General features: G+C 41.9%; 2 protein-coding genes and 1 long non-coding RNA gene across 4 annotated transcripts; all 3 read left to right on the top strand.

Moving 5' to 3' along the window:
* On the top strand, positions 1–2,270 carry LOC310803142. Its single transcript, XR_014554172.1, has 3 exons — positions 1–99; positions 1,697–1,905; positions 2,173–2,270. It is a non-coding gene; the product is annotated as an uncharacterized lncRNA (long non-coding RNA).
* A 1,591-nt stretch (positions 2,271–3,861) lies between these two features.
* On the top strand, positions 3,862–8,121 carry LOC310802981 (glutathione hydrolase 7-like; the record flags this gene model as incomplete). Its single annotated transcript, XM_083667617.1, is given in 16 exon segments — positions 3,862–4,006; positions 4,235–4,497; positions 4,634–4,785; positions 4,944–5,061; positions 5,184–5,251; positions 5,434–5,507; positions 5,646–5,827; positions 5,901–5,988; position 6,152; positions 6,154–6,328; positions 6,418–6,506; positions 6,734–6,886; positions 7,014–7,131; positions 7,337–7,474; positions 7,675–7,774; positions 7,967–8,121. Coding segments are annotated over 16 exon segments (2,019 nt in total).
* Positions 8,122–8,875: 754 nt separating this feature from the next.
* On the top strand, positions 8,876–15,848 carry cyld2 (cylindromatosis (turban tumor syndrome) 2). 2 transcript variants are annotated; one of them, XM_083668305.1, is made up of 14 exons: positions 8,876–8,984; positions 9,464–9,932; positions 10,399–10,531; positions 11,078–11,313; positions 11,460–11,628; positions 11,817–11,949; positions 12,124–12,231; positions 12,471–12,550; positions 13,580–13,646; positions 13,884–14,016; positions 14,138–14,246; positions 14,392–14,510; positions 14,622–14,826; positions 15,167–15,848. In XM_083668305.1, exons 2-14 carry the CDS (start codon positions 9,507–9,509, stop codon positions 15,352–15,354), a joined length of 2,106 nt encoding a protein of 701 aa, XP_083524431.1. In that variant the 5' UTR covers positions 8,876–8,984; positions 9,464–9,506; the 3' UTR covers positions 15,355–15,848. The 2 variants fall into 2 exon arrangements, with proteins under 2 accessions (XP_083524431.1, XP_083524432.1); XM_083668306.1 differs by having other exon boundaries at positions 15,140–15,278.
* The last annotated feature ends 1,511 nt before the right edge of the window (positions 15,849–17,359 follow it).

Genomic DNA, 17,359 nt, shown 5'->3' with positions numbered 1-17,359 from the left:
AAAAGCTTAAGGACTTGAAAAACATTGCATTCAAATTCTGGTTATCTTTTCGAAAGAAAAGGGTCCTCTAATCGATTGAGAAATATACTCCGAATCCAGGTAAGAGTTTTGTTTGCCTCAGAATCTATTCCAAAATAATTGCGTTTAATTCACTGCATGCATTTACGTTTCGTAACATATACATACAAGGCTATTTCTTTTTTTCGTTCATTTATTTACCCCTTGACTTGCCCTTATCAATCAACCAGAGACGTCCTAAACGTCCAAAAAGCTAAGAGAGACAGAGTGCAATGATACAATACTATCCCATCTTTCGATCGCTGACCTACCGGTGGATTGGTTTTGGTTGGCTTTTAGATGTTCATATCCTAAAATATAAAGGTGACCCGATATGTATTTAACAGTTTTTTCTTTTGGGTAAAGGCTCAGGTTTCTTTTGTTGTTGTAATGAAATTGTCTCGCCCAGTAATTGTCATTCCCAAACCTCGATCATTCCTTTTGGCCTTATCCCCTTTTTATTTTTTTGCTCAAGCTGTAGGCGTAGGCAGGGTTTGGGGTTTTAAATAGTGACGTCGGTTTACGTACACCATGCGACGTGTTCGGGATGTTGTTTTGTTTTTGTCAACCTCTCCCCAAGGGCGACATCCTTGCTTAGCTGTCAATAGCTTCTCAGCCTCAGGTCTATAAGATGCTTGCAGTAAATGTCCTGAATATTGACCTCTTGGTCCCATTTCACCTCAGTAGTGTTGTAATTGGAGTTGAGTACTTTTGGAACACCTACAGCCCCCACCTGACCAAAAGGAGATAGTGTTTTCCTTTAATTCTATTATTATAATAATTTGGCTGTGGATTGGAATGATGCTATACAACATGTCACTTTGGATAATGTCTTTTATGCATCTAAAGGGCCTCAACTATTTGTCGTAATTCTAAGTCAGTGGTTATGAAGAGATAATCTGCTGCTCCTACACACATATTACCACATTTTTACAGGCATTGGCTACGTTCCCCTATTAAAGACAAATTTAGATCCCATCCCAGATTCATAAGATACATGTGTGACCTTGTGCATGATCAGCCCCATTCAGGCTATAGGAGATGTGGTTTACCTCTAGCAACCATGAATTGGGTCTTTCTCCTCCTGGGAGCAGAGGGACTGGCAGTGTGTGGTTCACCATTGTGCAAACAAAATGAACAGCCTGTATAGACCATAGGCACTTGCCAACGAACAGCACACAAAAATAACATCTATGCCATTGACCGGGACTAGCATCACCACTGCATTGAACATATATTTTGGGGAGGTTTTTACTGTAGCAGGGCATTGTTTTAAATGGCTCCTCCCCCATAGGCTTTATAACAGATGGGCTCTGACAATGGAACTCTGCAGGGGGTGCTGATTATTCAGGCACACTGGCCAATCAATGACCACCATGGTCAGCTGACTTAAGGTTGCATTAATTACAATGGCCAAAATTAATGAGTGAGGTCTTGGCATCACTCGTCTCCCAAACAATCACTGGGAGGGATTAAGACCGTTATTTTCAAAAAGATCTACGGATGTAATATGACAACAATTAGGTCATATATATAGAACACTGTTTTATCTCTGTGAATTAGGCAATATGTTGTTTTTTGAGTTATTGGACTCAGAACAGATTTGATCAACATTTTCTCAAACTTCCACATCTTCCAGGTCTTTGTGTGAAGGGAAACAGCATATTTCTACACCAACAGAGAGAGAGCACACGCAACAACTTCACAGAACCACGACACAGAACCCAGTCATGTTCCGAAGGCTCACCAGTCTGTTTTTTGGAGGAGAGGAGGAGACCCCTAAAGACCAGAGGACTCCCAAGTCTGGAGACAAGGAAGATGAGGAATGGCATCTGGTCAGCCACCAAGGCAAGTATCTCAGGGGAAGACTAGACAAGAAATTGGTGTTCTCCGCTGGCGGAAATAGGGGGTTAATCTTGACCTTGACCATGTCATGTTTTCTGATTGTTTGTATTGACTGGGGAGCTGTTTTGGTGTGTTTCTAACTTTGCACCAATATAGTCTTTCAGACATCAAGTTCTGATTTGCAAATGATAGTGGAAAAATGTGTTCCTGTCCATGTGGCTGTATTGTTAAGAGCTTGCCTCTCACCATGGTCATCCTGTTGCTCTACAGAGGCAGTTATTGCTATGAATACAGTGAAGGATCAGGCTGCTGAGCTCACCCACACATCAGTCTACAGGTGTCCCTCCAACCCACCTGTTACTGAGGAGAATGAAACATGCTTGGAAACAGACGTCAGGTGAGAGAGAGGGGCAGAATAGGAATATGTGCTGCAGGCTGTGTGTTCTTATATGTTCATGTGCATTCTTATATATGCGTGTTTCTCCCCAGGATGTCAGAACCAGAGCTCCCAATCCAAAGAAGTAGCACACCCAGCCGGGTCATTCGTGGATCAGTGTCTCAGGCAGGACCTTTGGCTAAGGTGACGCAGATGGCCCGTGTCCAGAGAGCTCAGGCCCGGTCAGACCGGCGGCACCTTGCACGGAACTGCATCCAGCGCCAGAACTCTGTCCGCCAGCGAGCCCAGCGCCACTCCTCCCGCTTCCGCGCCACCTACCTCCAGCAGCCAGGCCACCGCAACTTCAGCCACTGACACTCCAACAGCAGGAAGCGCTTATAACACAAGAAAAGGAACTTTCAGTTCTTTTCAAAGGAACATTCAGCTCACACCATACACATACACACACGTAAGCAACACACATGCTCAAACACACACATGCAACACACTTTGATTGGTGATGTGTTTCAGCATATCAAAATAAAGTCCAGATACAAACACATTTTGCACAGTTCACTCTTTTCGTGTAGATGAAGTTATGTAAAAATTCCTGCCTACCCCATTTGATATGAAATGCTTGATATCAATAATTTGTATCTGTTAATTGGCAGCTAAAATGACTTTTGAACCTATATTATAACTGAGTGAAGGTGTACATCTCATATATGAAATGAGATACAGTTTGTTGTTTATGTGATTGATTATGTGTATGTGTTTCCTAAACAGCATTATTTGAGTGGCATGCACGTTTATGTGTAAAGCCTATGCAAGAAACTATCAAAAACATGCTGAGAAAGCTTAGACAAACACCTACATGTATTTACTTGTATGTTGTAAGACTGTAGTTTCTGGGTTTAAAACAATTTCATACAGCAATAAAAATGGATGAGCTAAATGGTCACATCATTGTCTCTTTATTCCTTTGTACTGTGATGCTCAGGTTGAGTCAGGACTGTGCAATAATGGCTTTGTGACCAGCATCATTAATCAATTTCACAAACAAGCTGAAACAAAGAACAAGTTCAACATAATGTCAAAGCTATGAACAAAATTTGGCAATTGCAGAGCACAGCTCAAGACCAACATTTTTGATAATGCCAAACTTTGCTTACTTGAATGGAACTCAAATTGTGCTCTCTTGGAATGCAAAGTAGACCAATCTCAGCCATGCAGTTAGTTTCAGCCTGTTCAGCCACATGCTTTTCAATTGCAACATGTATCTCTGTATGTGTACCATGTTTGTCAATAGTCTAGGTCATCTATGTATTTAATACATGTGTGACAGAGTCTCAAATCACTTTGAACACAGTTTTGATTCACTTGTAATAAGTACCTTATGGTAATTGAATAATGAATGGGGTGATATCATTGGCTGAAAATTAATTACAACCCCTGTGTTTCATTATTGAACTGTTGGGAAGGTGCAGGTAGGAGGAATGTTTGCCATGTGCAGCTTTCATGTAGGTCTTATCCGATAACCAGAGAGAGGGTTCTTTTGAGTCGTATTGTAGAATTTGGGGAGGATGGATGTGAATTCTAACACTACACTGAGCAACAGTCAGTCACCAGTCAATTACAAGAGCTTTGAGGGCTTACCACAGTTGATCATGGATGACATATTGACTAAAGACCACAATAGCTTACAGAAGGAGCATTGTCAGGATAAAGGTATGAGGGCAGCAACTCAATATTTACCAGGGCTGCATTTAGTAGGGCACACCATTGTGGGATGTTCAGAAAGATAGCCATAGCATTTTCATCTGCAATGTTCAGTTCATTGCACCCTCCTGAATGTAACTGATGTCAACTAAAATCCTGTCTTTGTCAACAAGTCACTAATTAAGACACAACATAACACTTATTCCTATGGTGGTATAAAATCTCTTCCCTCTCCAGGTGTCCTTGGCCGTACCCCTAGCCCAGACCTTGGCAGTCTCCCAAAGGAGGTCGTCCTGAAACAGCTGGCCTCTGGCAGCCCAGACCTGGCTGGGCCAGACCTCTCCTCCTTCAGAGAGACGGATAGGGACCCCCTCTCTGGGGGGCCGAGTACATGTAGCCCCTGGCAGGGTGGGTTAATGCCTATCTATGCTGCAGCCTTCACCATGGCCATAGCAGTCACCATTGCTATGGTCCTGCAGATTTACCTTTGGACAAATGAGGTAAACAGAGTATCACAGAGTTGCGGGCATTACTTTTTTCATAATTTATTCCAAATACCACGGCTATACCTACTACCCCTGTTGTAGTTACAATTTATCCTAATTTTCAACTTCTTCCAAACTATCATGGGGTCAGGTCTTCAAGGAGAGTGTGTTGGTGACAGACCATGAACACTGCACACTGCTTGGACGTAGTGTTCTTAACAAACAGGGCTCCAGTGTTGATTCGGCCATTGTTGCAGCCCTGTGCCTGGGCATAGTCCATCCACATGTGTCAGGTATTGGTGGGTAAGGGACTTTTTTGTTGGAAATGTGAGTTACCGTAGTACTTGTAATGGCATGTTAACCATTGTAAAAATGTTTCACTGAAAGTTGTCCAGAGGTAATGATGTAGATAAATCATGGTCCAGTTGATTTTATTCATCTCGATGATCTTGACTCTGTAGAGGAGGAGTGATGCTGGTTCATGACATCGGCAAGAATAGAAGCAGGGTGATTAATTTTCAGACCACTGCCCCATCTTCCATCCGGGATGAGATGTTGCAAAAAAATCTGGAGCTGAAGGTAATCTTTGAGGGAAATGCAGACAAGTGATCTAGATTCACTTGCAGTCCAGCACAATAATATTGTTGTTCTTGCTTAGAGCTATTCTCTAATCGAGTCACCTCCCCCTTTAACTCTACCAGCCAGGTCTGCTTGTAGGTGTACCAGGCATGCTCAGGGGGTTGCACAAAGCTCATAAACTGTATGGGAGGTAAGGTACCATCAGTGTGCACCATGTTGCAGAGATCTTGTCAAAACAAAAACAAATATGTTTATTTATGTATTTTTATATTTCGCCCACAGGATATTAAAATAATGTTAGACTATTCTGTGAAGCTTTTTATTCTACCAGATTGTAAATTATACTAGTTTAATGTTGTTATTTCACCCCAGACTGCCATGGAAGGATTTGGTCAGAAGGGCAGCCAATGTAGCCAAAGCCGGCTTTAATGTATCCCACAGTCTTGGTGCGTAGAATTATGTCTGATCATTTCAGTATTTTGGCCACTGACATCACTTCTCATACTATCAGAGACCTCTCTGTAGCACATGACCAATTATGCTAGCTTTGAGAGAGTTTGATGACATTTTGTTCAATCCTGCAGCCGAGGCCATATCCAAGATGAAAGGTCAGAATATGTCAGGGCGCTTCAGGGACATGTTCTTGGCAGGTGGTCATGCTCTGGCTCCTGGCGCTCTGCTGAAAACACCCAGTCTGGCTGCTGTCCTGGAGGCTGGAGTGTCTGAATTCTACAATGGGAACCTAATGCAGGAAATAGCCAATGAGGTAAACATCAGTTAATTGCATTGAAAATTGCAAAGATTTAAAAAGATTTACCAGTGTGGTGATTTAATTATAGGTACTAGAAAATGGTGGAGTTCTAACCAAGGAGGATCTCAGCAACTACAGCGCAGTAGTAGAGCAGCCTATGGCAGGCCTGTATAAGGGTAAAATCATCATTCTTTATATTAACATTTAACCTTGAGTGAGTGGGGATTAGAGAGAGATTAAAAAATCAGTCAGTGTCTTCACCTTTCCCCTGTTTGAAGTATACATTATCTGTGGAGGCAGATGCATAAGGCTTGTTCTCTGTATGACAATGTACTATAGTTTGATATTCACCACAACATTTCCTGCTATCAATTTCCCCCAGGATTTCGAGTTCTAGTGCCCCCTCCCCCATCTGTTGGTGCTGCTCTGATCTCAGCCCTCAACATTTTGGAGGAGTTACACCTCAAAGGGAATAATACAGCATATATGCCTAGCGCACACCACTGGATTGCTGAGGTACTGCATTTTACACTCTGAAATAAGACCCTTGTGCTTTATAATGGATAGGTTTGCCCTTTTGAAAATGAATAACATACATTTTGAAGTCTCTGAAAGCAGCACTGGCCATGGCCAGTGGGTTAGGGGATCCTTTGAATGACTCATCAGTCTCTGAGCTGCTCTCCAAGATGTTAAGGTAATACAGTATGTGCTTACACTATAGACCTTTATGCTGTCCTGATCAATAATATCGCTTGAGGTTTAAGGCTATCTATCTATTATTTTAGTATTTACTCTTTTTACATAATCTTCATTTCCAGCTGTATGTTATGGTACATTCATAATCTTTAATAAATATAGACCATGAATTTCTGTGAGCAGTTCACTCAACTGTTGTCTCCTCTTCCTTTGTCCCTGTTAAAGCAAGGCACAGGCAGCATTGCTCCGCCAGTTGATGAACGACTCCTATGCTTCTCCTCCAGAACACTACTCTACTCTGTTTGACCTGCAGCGTGGATCTGAGACCAGTCAGGTGATGGTCATGGGCGCGGACGACCTCATTGTGTCTGTGGCAAGGTGCTGTAATGGAGGACCTTATACTTGAAAGAGATGAAGCACATGTCCAGATAACATTACCATAATGTGTGTAGTGGAAGTACAGACAATTTTCTTATACTGGATTTGTTCATTTTTGATGTTACAGCTCACTGAATAGGCCCTTCGGAAGTAGAATATTGACTCCCTCAGGCATACTCCTCAACAGCCATATTCTGGACTTCTCCTGGTCAAATAAAACCCAGGGACTGCTCCAGCCCAACCCGGTAGAGCAACATCACATGACTCATTTGCCACACAATACAATTCATAATTCCAAACTACATTCTTTAATAACATTAGATTGTGTTACTCTGCTATCTCAAGCCCAGTGAGAAAGGAAATGTCAATCTACAGTATCAGTTATATGGGAGCAATAGAAATAACACATTTGTAAGTCTCTTATGATCAATATTGTTCTGTGCTTTGCAGAGGAATAGGCTCCAGCCAAAGAGGAGACCACTGTCCTTTCTCATGCCCACAGTAGTAACACCATCACTGGGTATATGTGGGATCTACATAGCTCTGGCATCCTCTAATGGAGACCATAGCCTGAGTGGGATCACCCAGGTCTGCCATACCTCCCCTAAATGCTCCAATACGATTCATACTGACTTGCAATGCCGTAAGGCCTGTAGTACATTTTTAACAGTTATTTCAAGCCATACAATTTCATTTCAACACACAAGGATTTCCTTTGTCTCAGAAGGCAATCATCTCAAATCCTCATTTTGTGCCAATGTCTTTGTCATGTGTGTTTTGTGTTTCAGGTCTTGATTAATGTTTTATCATTCCACAAAAATCTGAACGATAGCATAGCCCTGGGACGGCTGCATCCTCAGCTTCTGCCAAGCAGCCTCCTTGTGGACTGTGAGCATATCTGATATTCCTGAATGGTGAAAGGCAACTGTCATGCAAAACACTCAACAGGGTGAAAGTTATTTACCCTCTTCTTTATTATGATCTATTATTGAATACTGTATGTAACTTATATTAGACAGGGAATAGAAACTCTAGTCTCAAATTTGATACATTTTGGTCTCCCCAACTCTCTCCCCTCAGCTGAATTCCTGGAGGAAGATGTACAGGTGTTGCATCAAAGGGGCCATGTTGTCCAAAGGGTAGGGGTTCTATCCGTGGTGCATGGTATCCAGCGGACCAATGACATCATTAGGGGCGTGGGAGACCCTCGTGCATTGGATAGTAGCTTTGCCTAGTTATTCTGCGAAAATGTGCCTTTTAATGTTTCTATATGAACGTAAGAAGTGATTTTGAATGGAATGTAACTCAAATAACGATCAATAATCATGATTGTCATTTTGCTAAATATTGTGACAATATAAGCAACAGGTTATTAAAAGCAAAGTTTTCCCGCTAAAAGTTTCATGATTTCTAAAGCATAACTGATATGAGAAGAGTACATTCAAGCCAATGTTATGGTAGGTTCACATTGTGATAATATGTGGCCAATAGAGGGCACTGCTCTCCTAAGCAGAACTGAAGTGTCAAAGCATGTTACATAATGATAGTATTATCTTCAGAAACAGTGTTTTTTTTCTTGAGAAGGACTAGAACATTGTTGTTGCCTGTCTATCAATCAGAGCTGCATATGAAATACTGTATACTACCTCTGGCTAAATAGGAAGGAATTAATCATGGAAGAGCAATTTGTTGTTTAACTTGCCCAACAGTAAACGTGATATTTAGTATAGGTCATAGGTGTCATCAGGCCTATACAACTGCTGCAAGCATATCCTAGGATATTTTTAGGATATGTTTATTTCAGACATAATGCCATGTCAAACAGACCACTTGCGATTTGAAGGCGCTTCCAGGGCCGAGACTCGAGATCCCCCCCCTCCCCCCGTTTTGTTTTCCCAGTCCGTCCCTGGTGTCACCTAGACAGGGAGGATGGGCAGAAGTGGGTGTCATATCTCATGGTCAGGTCGGCTATATCAGCAGCTGTGCTGAACACTTCCTGCTTCAAAACGACACTCGCTGATTTAAATGCTCAGATTGCTTGCAGTTATCAGCATGTCAAGTGCGTTGGAGTGATTGCTTTTCGGACGCCTAAGAAACGGTCAGTAAAAAATATTTTTTTAATTAGTATGCTATTATGTTCTTTGCAAACGTAACAACATCACTTAAGGCAGTGCTGTCTAACAAAATAAAAACAGTTTACAGTCGGCAATGCCAGGTGGTGCTCTTGGTATTTGTAGCCTTTTGTTTTAAACAATGTCTTCCTTGTGATGAAACATTCATAATTGTGTCGTAACTATTGAATGGTGAGTGATAACATTGTATGGAGGATAAATGATGGATGGTCTATATTAACTTTTTTTTTTAAATATTTTAAAGGTAATATGATTTGTAACAGCTTATGCCAAAATCTGATATTTTTATCACCCCTATTTATTGTTCTGTAACCGGATAGAACTTTTCTGTGTCCTTCGAGTATGACAGAACAATGAGATCACTGTGATTTCACACATTCTCATAAAGGATAGAGGAGAACAATAAGAAGAATAGAATCATAACTTTATAATTTCCATCCCTTAGAGGGTGCCTGCAGGACTGTAGTGTGGTTTAGAAGAGCAACTCAATGGAGACTAAAGGAGAAGTAAAGGACAAGTTCTTCATAGTGACGCGGGGGAAGGCGAGAAAATGCTTCTCCAGAGGATGTGTCGGCCGTGTTGAGACAGAGATGAAGCAAGGGGAGCTCATGGGACTGCTGTACGGCAGTGGCAGCAGTGCCAAGAGAGGGGGCATGGTGAAGAGGGAGGACGTGTATCTGCTGTCCCGTCACCAGGCCCAGTTGCTGCTCTTCATGTCCCCCTCCAGTAAACGCCTGGAGCTCCTGTGTAACCCCCAGCTGTTTGCTGCCATCAGTGAGCTGTCTCAGGATGACCTAGTAGTGGTAAAGTACAAGAAGGGTCACCACCTGGGAGTGGTCAAGAACCTGATGCAGATTGGTAGGAAGGAGAACCAGGAAGACCTGCTGATGCTCGGCTTTGAGGTCGAGTTTGTGGTGAGTAGTAGTGTGTATCATCATTGACACTGCCATATAAATTATTTTGAGGCATTGGTAAATTGGTAAATATATGCATATAACCCTTAGGTGTCTCATGTTGTCCTCATTGATGATTGATGAGTCGTTTCATGATTGTTCACAAAAAGGCAGAAACTGCCACACCTGTCAGATTTTGTTGTTAATTAAACCCTTGTATTTATTTATTAGCTATTCAGAAAGTGACAGCCCCAGATAGAAATGTAAAGAAAAGTTATTGTGATCTGTGTCCCTCTAAGGGTAAGATCAACATTTATCAAATCACACAACCTTTCCATAACACCTGAGATTGATAACAGCGGAGGAGTGATTTTCCAGTAGCTCAGGAACTGTTTCCAGCTAATAAAACTCTCAGCACACCTATTTAGATAATAAGTTGATTGAATGTCCTCAGTTCAATTTTTGTCATGTTTCCTGTCCATTTCAGCATGACTCTGATCAGACGGTGTCCTCTCAGAAGCCAGCCCCTCTCCCCCTGTTCAGTGCAGCAGACATTGTTCAGGTTGTCCCGGCTTGCTCAGTACCCATTGGGCCTCGCTGGAGAGACAGCCACTCTGAGGGTCAGTACTGCTAGTATGGACAACCATTGAGACAACCATTCAGACATGGGTTAACATGCTAGTGTGGCTCAGTTTGTGCACTCATACTTGCACTATGCAGCTACAGTATTTGACACATGTTATGCTGTATTCAGTCCTAGAAAGAAAGTGAAGCTCTGGTTACTGCTAAAATGAATCACTTCAATCTCAGTTGTCAAGCTTCAGTGGTTTTGATCTCATTTCAAACTTTCTTTTAAAAAAAACAGAGGGCCTTGCTGTATGCAAACAAAATAACATACCTCCCAACCCTCCCCACTTTTAGTTAGGAATGCTAAATGTTATACAAAGATTAAGGGCAAGCACCTGTGGCTAGACAGAGTGGGACACAGGGTGTTTTTTTACACAACTGGAAAAACTGGCCCAGGTGCTCTGGAATGTAAGAGAGATGTACATTGTGTGCTCCAAATTTTCTGCATACCTCTTATGGAGATAGATACTGTATACATGTGACATGATTACTGGAGGTCAGTCTTATGACAAACAACATGTGACACGTCTCCCTTTCAGGTCTGAACAGACGCATCAATTCCATGCCCAATATGAGGTCTCACGAACAAGAAGGGAGAGAGAGCCATACACACCAGAGTATCACTCAAAGCCAAACCCAAATCCAGTCACCTGTACCTTTTGAGGTGGGATCCATGGTGGAGGTTGTGTCCAACACTGGGGTAACAGTGTATGGGGTGATCCGGTGGATGGGGATCCTCAAAGGGAAGAAAAATTACTCTGCAGGAATTGAGCTGGTAAGTAACTGTGAAAGCTATGGTTGTGTTTTTATTCTCCTCTCTGAGACCTCTATACTGGATACATGTATCTGATTTGATATGTCAGATTGATGGTACATGATCAGCTACTGTGTTTGAAACAATGATTTTCTTCATGCTCTCAGGATTATGAAGTGAATGGTTGCTCAGATGGGAAGTATGGAGACCAGCAGTATTTCACCTGTAAAGGGAGCAGAGCCTTGTTTGTGCCCCTCACTAAGTGCAGCCCGGATGGGAGGTTCCTGTGCCCCCCCTCTGAAAAAGAGACCCTCAAACCCACAGAATTCCCCCAAGGTTAGACACTCCTCACATATCTAACACACATACACACTGGAGGTAATCTTTCCTTTCATAAAAATCATCATCAACCAAACTCCAACCAATAGATGTCAAACACTCACATGTTGGTTATGTGTTGTACCTAGATTATGTGTTGTACCTAGAGGCAACAAAAATCACAGTTTTGTTATGTTTTGCTTCAGTCCCTCCATTAGAAGAAATAGACGAGAATGTCCCTCCTATCCCTGAGTCAGCAGCCCTGTCTTTGTTAGTGGGCAGAATGAAGGGGATCCAGGGTCACTACAACTCCTGCTACCTCGATGCCACTCTCTTCAGGTAAACTTAATTCGGCCCTCTCTGGCCACTTGGTTTTCTCACAATTGCATGAAAATGTAATAATGGGCAGAATTGTCCTTGAGCCCATCATAAAAAAATTAAAAAAAGCAAATCACAATGCTGCGCCATGACAACTGCTGAGCTAACTAAGCTAATACTGTTCTCCCCCCACAGTCTGTTCAGCTCGTCCATGACCCTGGATAGTGTCTGCCACCAGCGTTCTGAAACAGAACAGGACATAACTCGCACTCTGAGGAAAGACATTGTCAACCGTTTGCGCAGGTATAAACATTTTCTGCACGTGCAGTTTTTAGATCTTCTTGTCCTTGAGGCATGCTTGTATTATCTGCTTGTGTACAAAATAGCATTTGTAACATACGTGATATTGCACTGGGAATGTAAATATGTTCTGGTAAATGCACTCCATATGGGTGTTTGTCTCCAATTGTGTGTGTCCATGTGAGAGTGTGTTTGTTTGTTTCTCATATTGGGCCATTGAAAGTGATATGTGTTCTCCATAGACAAGGTTTTGTGCCTGCTGAGAGCATAATGAACTTCCGTAAGCAGCTTGGATGTAACACCTTTGTAACAGAGGAAAAAGGTACACACACACGTCTCATAGTGTTGTTTACACAAGAGTTTGTTATAAAAAAAACAAGTTAGGTAATACCAGGCCTCCTAGATTATATGGTAGCTGCAGTTTGCAACCTTGGTCTCTTTCTGTGCCATATAAAATCTGAGAGATATTTATTAAATTCATTAATGGTCTTTTTGGGTAAATATATTGGGAGCATCAGGTGAGGATACAGAAGTCTTGGAAACACATTATGATTAATAAGATTGACTCTTCCAACCCATGAGATTGGCAAATCCATCCATCTGCCTAAATCATCCTTAACCGCATTAAGTACCAGTGTGAAGTTACTATTCGACAGGAATACATTTTTACCCCAAGATAACAGAAACTTAAAAGGAAGGTCCCTCAAATCATGGGGCATACCTTCTGATTTATTCGGGATCCAAGCCCTGAAGGGGCTGAATGTTTTTCCAAGGCTCTTTTATCCTCTCCAGATGCAACATATTCCTATGATGGTAATATAGGAAGCATATTCTACAATTCATATATATACCTGTACATGTTTGGTCTAGTAATCTATGTATCTAGTAATACATACCCATGGTAGCCCAGGTTCAAATCCTGCCACCTGCGCTTTCAAGTTGACAGTGAGGGATTGATGGTGTGTTGCCTAAACCGAATGTGATGACTTATAAAATCAGGCTATTATTCAGATGAAAGCAGAAAGGCTTGGACCCAAGGTCATCGCTGCTTGCAGCTATATTTTACATAAAAAGAGCAAAACCTTTTAATTAAATCTAAAAGAATTGGGATAGAGGTTTCTAATACAATATTAAAATATGACTAAATAAATAAATATACACATGACTTTGATACTTGACAACAGAAATTATTTCCAAATTTAAAATTATATTATTTTAAATGATTGCGTTATTTAACTTCAAAGTAATTTTAAAGGTAAACCACATACACATCAAAATGTCATACTCTGTAACCATGCTACTGTGTAAGCCTGTGAATGCCCCTGATTGGTGTGATCCTGCCTCCCTGCAGACCCTGAGGAGTTCATCACAATACTTCTACAGCTTGTGCTCTGCATGGAGCCATTGATTAAGCTTAGGTTTGAACCCTACTTTACTTTTAGCTTCTCTTTTTTTCCCTCTATTATCTCCGCTCTGTTATGTACAGGGTGTAGGCTACTGCACCTGCTCCTACTAGCTTCCCATCCTGTCTTATCTTCTGCTTATCTCCATTAGCTGACTACGCTTCTCTGGGAGTTCTATTTCACTCACTACAAGACAATAAGTGTTGGAGTGGTGGAATTGATTCACTCAGTTGGACTTGTCTCTGTCCACAGGTCGATCAACGAGACGTCTCAGGATGGCTACATATTCCAGATTATTCTGGAGAAGGAGAAGGTGGTGCAGACTCCTACTGTCCAACAGCTGCTGGAGACCTCCTTCCTGTCATGTGGCCTCAAGTTTGAGGAGGTGGGGTGCCAGTGCAAGGTTATCTAAGGAACGGTATTTATAAGGCCTTGTAGGCTGTCCAGATTTGGTTTTAAATGCAATCACTTTGCTCTAATGTTGTTGTCTCTAATATGTCCCTCAGATCCCATCCTGCCTCATGGTCCAGATGCCAAGGTTTGGAAAGAAGTACAAGATGTTCCCTCACATCATCCCCTCTACAGAGCTTGACATCACAGATCTGTTATACAACTGTGAGTTACTCCCTCAGTCAACGTTATGAAGACCGCTAACATAAATGTTGGTGTAAAACCCATAGCACCTATATGCATGTATACCACTTGGCAAAGCAAACTCTCTTAAGGTTGAGTGACCCATGCCACCTCCTTCTCCAAACAGCGCCCCGAGAGTGCTTCCTCTGTGGGCGTTTGGCAGAGTATGAATGCCCCCAGTGCCTACAGGACCGCAAGCTCCAACCAGGGAGAATCAAACAGTTCTGCACTACCTGCAATACACAGGTAAACTGTATGCAGTATGACTCCTTATGAATTAGAACAGTGACCTTTTACCAGCAATAGAAATGGATTTTTTTTTTCCTTTTTTAATCCTCTCCCCCCACCCCACTACAGGTGCACACCCATCCCTCCCGGCAGGGGCACTGCTCTAGAGCCCTGGCAGTTCCAGCAGAGGTGCCAGCTGATGCCCCTGTGCCCAGGCACCTCATGCAGCTGTTTGCTGTGCTCTGTATCCACACCAGCCACTATGTGTCCTTTGTGAAGTATGGCCCTGGCCCCTGCTCCTGGCTCTTTTTTGACAGCATGGCAGACAGATGTGGTGAGATTAAAATCTGAAAACACATTTCGCGAAGTTATTTGTATGTTGATTAGGTCTTTTTTTATAATACTAATCTCATCTAATGAAGTGTCTAGCTGAGGTTGTCAAAATATGATTCTATGCTTTTTACATTTTTGCTGAAGACAACTACTGATTAAATAGTAGTTTGTGCAAGTGCAATGCTTTATCTTATTTATTTGTGTTCTGTGCACTGGATACCCTGTGACTGTCTTATTATCTGAATTTCATGGCTAGATGGAGAGATAAAGCTGCACTCTGACGTAGATTTCACGTGTTCTCTTTCCCTGGCCAGATATTTAGTCTTGTGTATCCTCCTCAGGTGATGACCAAAGTGGCTACAACATTCCAGAGATCAGGGCGTGTCCTGAGGTGGGGGATTTCCTGTCTCAGTCGGAGGAGGAGCTTTTGCGCGCTGACCCCTCCCAGGCTGGGGAACCTGTCCGCAGGCTGCTGTGTGATTCCTACATGTGTTTGTACCAGAGCGCATCCATGGCGCTCTACAGATAATGTCAGCACCAGCCCAAAGACCACTGGGGGGGGGGGGGGTGGCGGCGGCGGCGGCACACAGTGTTCTCACAATAGTGCCAAAATAACCTTGGTTTCAGTGCCGCCATGGCGTCAGTGCTTCATCACAGCAAGTTTCTGAAAACACTGATGATTAGCTAGATATTGCACTGTAAAGGGATGCTTTTCTAATAACAAAAAACTAAATCACCAAAGTCTGCTCAAATGTGTTAGCCTTTATTGTACTTGATAAATTGTGTTGATTGGTGCAATGGAATTTAGGATGGGCAAAATATTTTTTTCTGTGTTATTACCAACACTGACTATCATCCACTGCAGCTGCTGTTTTATTGTTGCACATTTCTGTTATGTATTTATACTCCAGTTATGAAGGAATTGAAGAGCCTCTATGATTTTGTGACTTCGCACTGATTTCTGTTGAATTTTAAAGTGTTTCCTTGCTTCTTATATTGAATTAATTAAATAATGAATGTACACTTTATTCATTTATTGACTGTCAATACTGTCATAATGTGTCATTCATGACGGGTTGAATTTGACTGAAGGATTGATGGACACTTAAACTCAAGCATTTTAGAAATCCTATGATATTTGTTTCCTTATGGGTTCGATTTGCGCCATTGGCTTGAGAACATAAACACCACGGTTATGGTCTTGAATAGTCAGCAAAGATGTGTGGTGTACGTAAAGCCGATATAGAGACAACAATATAGAGAACAAATAAGTCTTTCACACCTGAACCCCTATTACAACCCTATTGCTTGCTGAGAGATTGATGACCATTATTGGAAGGTTGACCCAGGAGAAGCTGGTGGAAGGAGAAATCTGAGGACGGCTCATTGTAATTCATGGAATGGAATGCAAAATGGTGTGTTTGATGCCATTCCCTATTCCATTCCATCCATTCAACAACCCATCCCGCGGTTTCTCCCTCCACCAGACTCCCCTGGTTGACCCTGCTGGAGCCCAACCTAACCATAAATCACCTTGAATCTGGCGCAACAGGACCTGCATCAAAAGTCTTGAACCCAATGAACATCTTGCATTATGACACCAAATCCAAATGATAGAATATGATATATACTATATCATGATGGAATGACAATGAACACATTTATTTAATTTACTATAAGGAAACATTGGGCTTGAAATAGAAATTTACCTAGTGCCATTGATATTCAACAAGTGGTCAAGGCCCATTGTTTGCTCTTGCACCTGAAAAATGACTTACAAACAGCCAGCAGGACAGGGATGTTGAAGACTGGGGTGCCCTCTTGTGGACAAAATCAGTCAAAGAGGGTTCAACTTGTGTTCAATCTTTCTATCCAATCGCATCCAGTGTCACAGTCAGGAAAGAAAGTTTTTTCTGGAAGTGACATCCCTGCTGCCCTGCCCTTTCAGATACAATGATTTATTTTTAATTGTCATGGTTGATCTTATGGTTGTATAATTTGTGAGTATTCATTTTATTTTCGCAGTAATTGAAACTGCAGTCATAAAAACATGAGAGTAGTCAACACAGGCCAGACCATGTGAGGCCTAGCTTGGCTGAGCATGATTTTAGAAGATTTTTGATTTTTTTTTTTTTTAAAAGCATGCAGTCTCTAATAAGCAGGAGGTGCTGGTATTATCTTATGTTCCTCCATCAACCTTGATAATCCTCCTAATGAGATTATATGCACTGATCTGAGAGTCTTAAAATGATCCAACGACAGATCCGCCCCACTGATCACTCTGGGAACAGTGCACTGTACAATTATCATATGTCCGCAGAGTTAGCGTAAAACAATTAACATTGTGAATGTTGATTAACAGAATATTCTCAGTAGAAATGCAAATATCATTCAAATTACTCTCAACAGTAGGCCTGTGTATTGCCAGTATAGTAATTCAGTTCACCTTGACATGTGAAATATTCACAGATATCCACAGTCACTCAGCCTAATGAATTTAGCCTCTACTCTCAGCCAGCTAATTTGAGATGTGA

The sequence above is a fragment of the Argentina silus genome (genome assembly GCF_951799395.1).
Source record: "Argentina silus genome assembly, chromosome: 4".
Classification (NCBI taxonomy): Eukaryota; Metazoa; Chordata; class Actinopteri; order Argentiniformes; family Argentinidae; genus Argentina; species Argentina silus.
This window is presented reverse-complemented; position numbering and strand designations above follow the sequence as displayed.

Excerpts from the sequence above, each read along its gene's own strand:
- cyld2 (XM_083668305.1), top strand. The coding sequence starts at position 9,507 with ATGGAGACTAAAGGAGAAGTAAAGGACAAGTTCTTCATAGTGACGCGG. Across the intron at positions 11,314-11,459 it reads ACTCTGCAGGAATTGAGCTG|GATTATGAAGTGAATGGTTG; the intron begins GTAAGTAACTGT and ends TCATGCTCTCAG. Across the intron at positions 12,551-13,579 it reads CTTTGTAACAGAGGAAAAAG|ACCCTGAGGAGTTCATCACA; the intron begins GTACACACACAC and ends GCCTCCCTGCAG.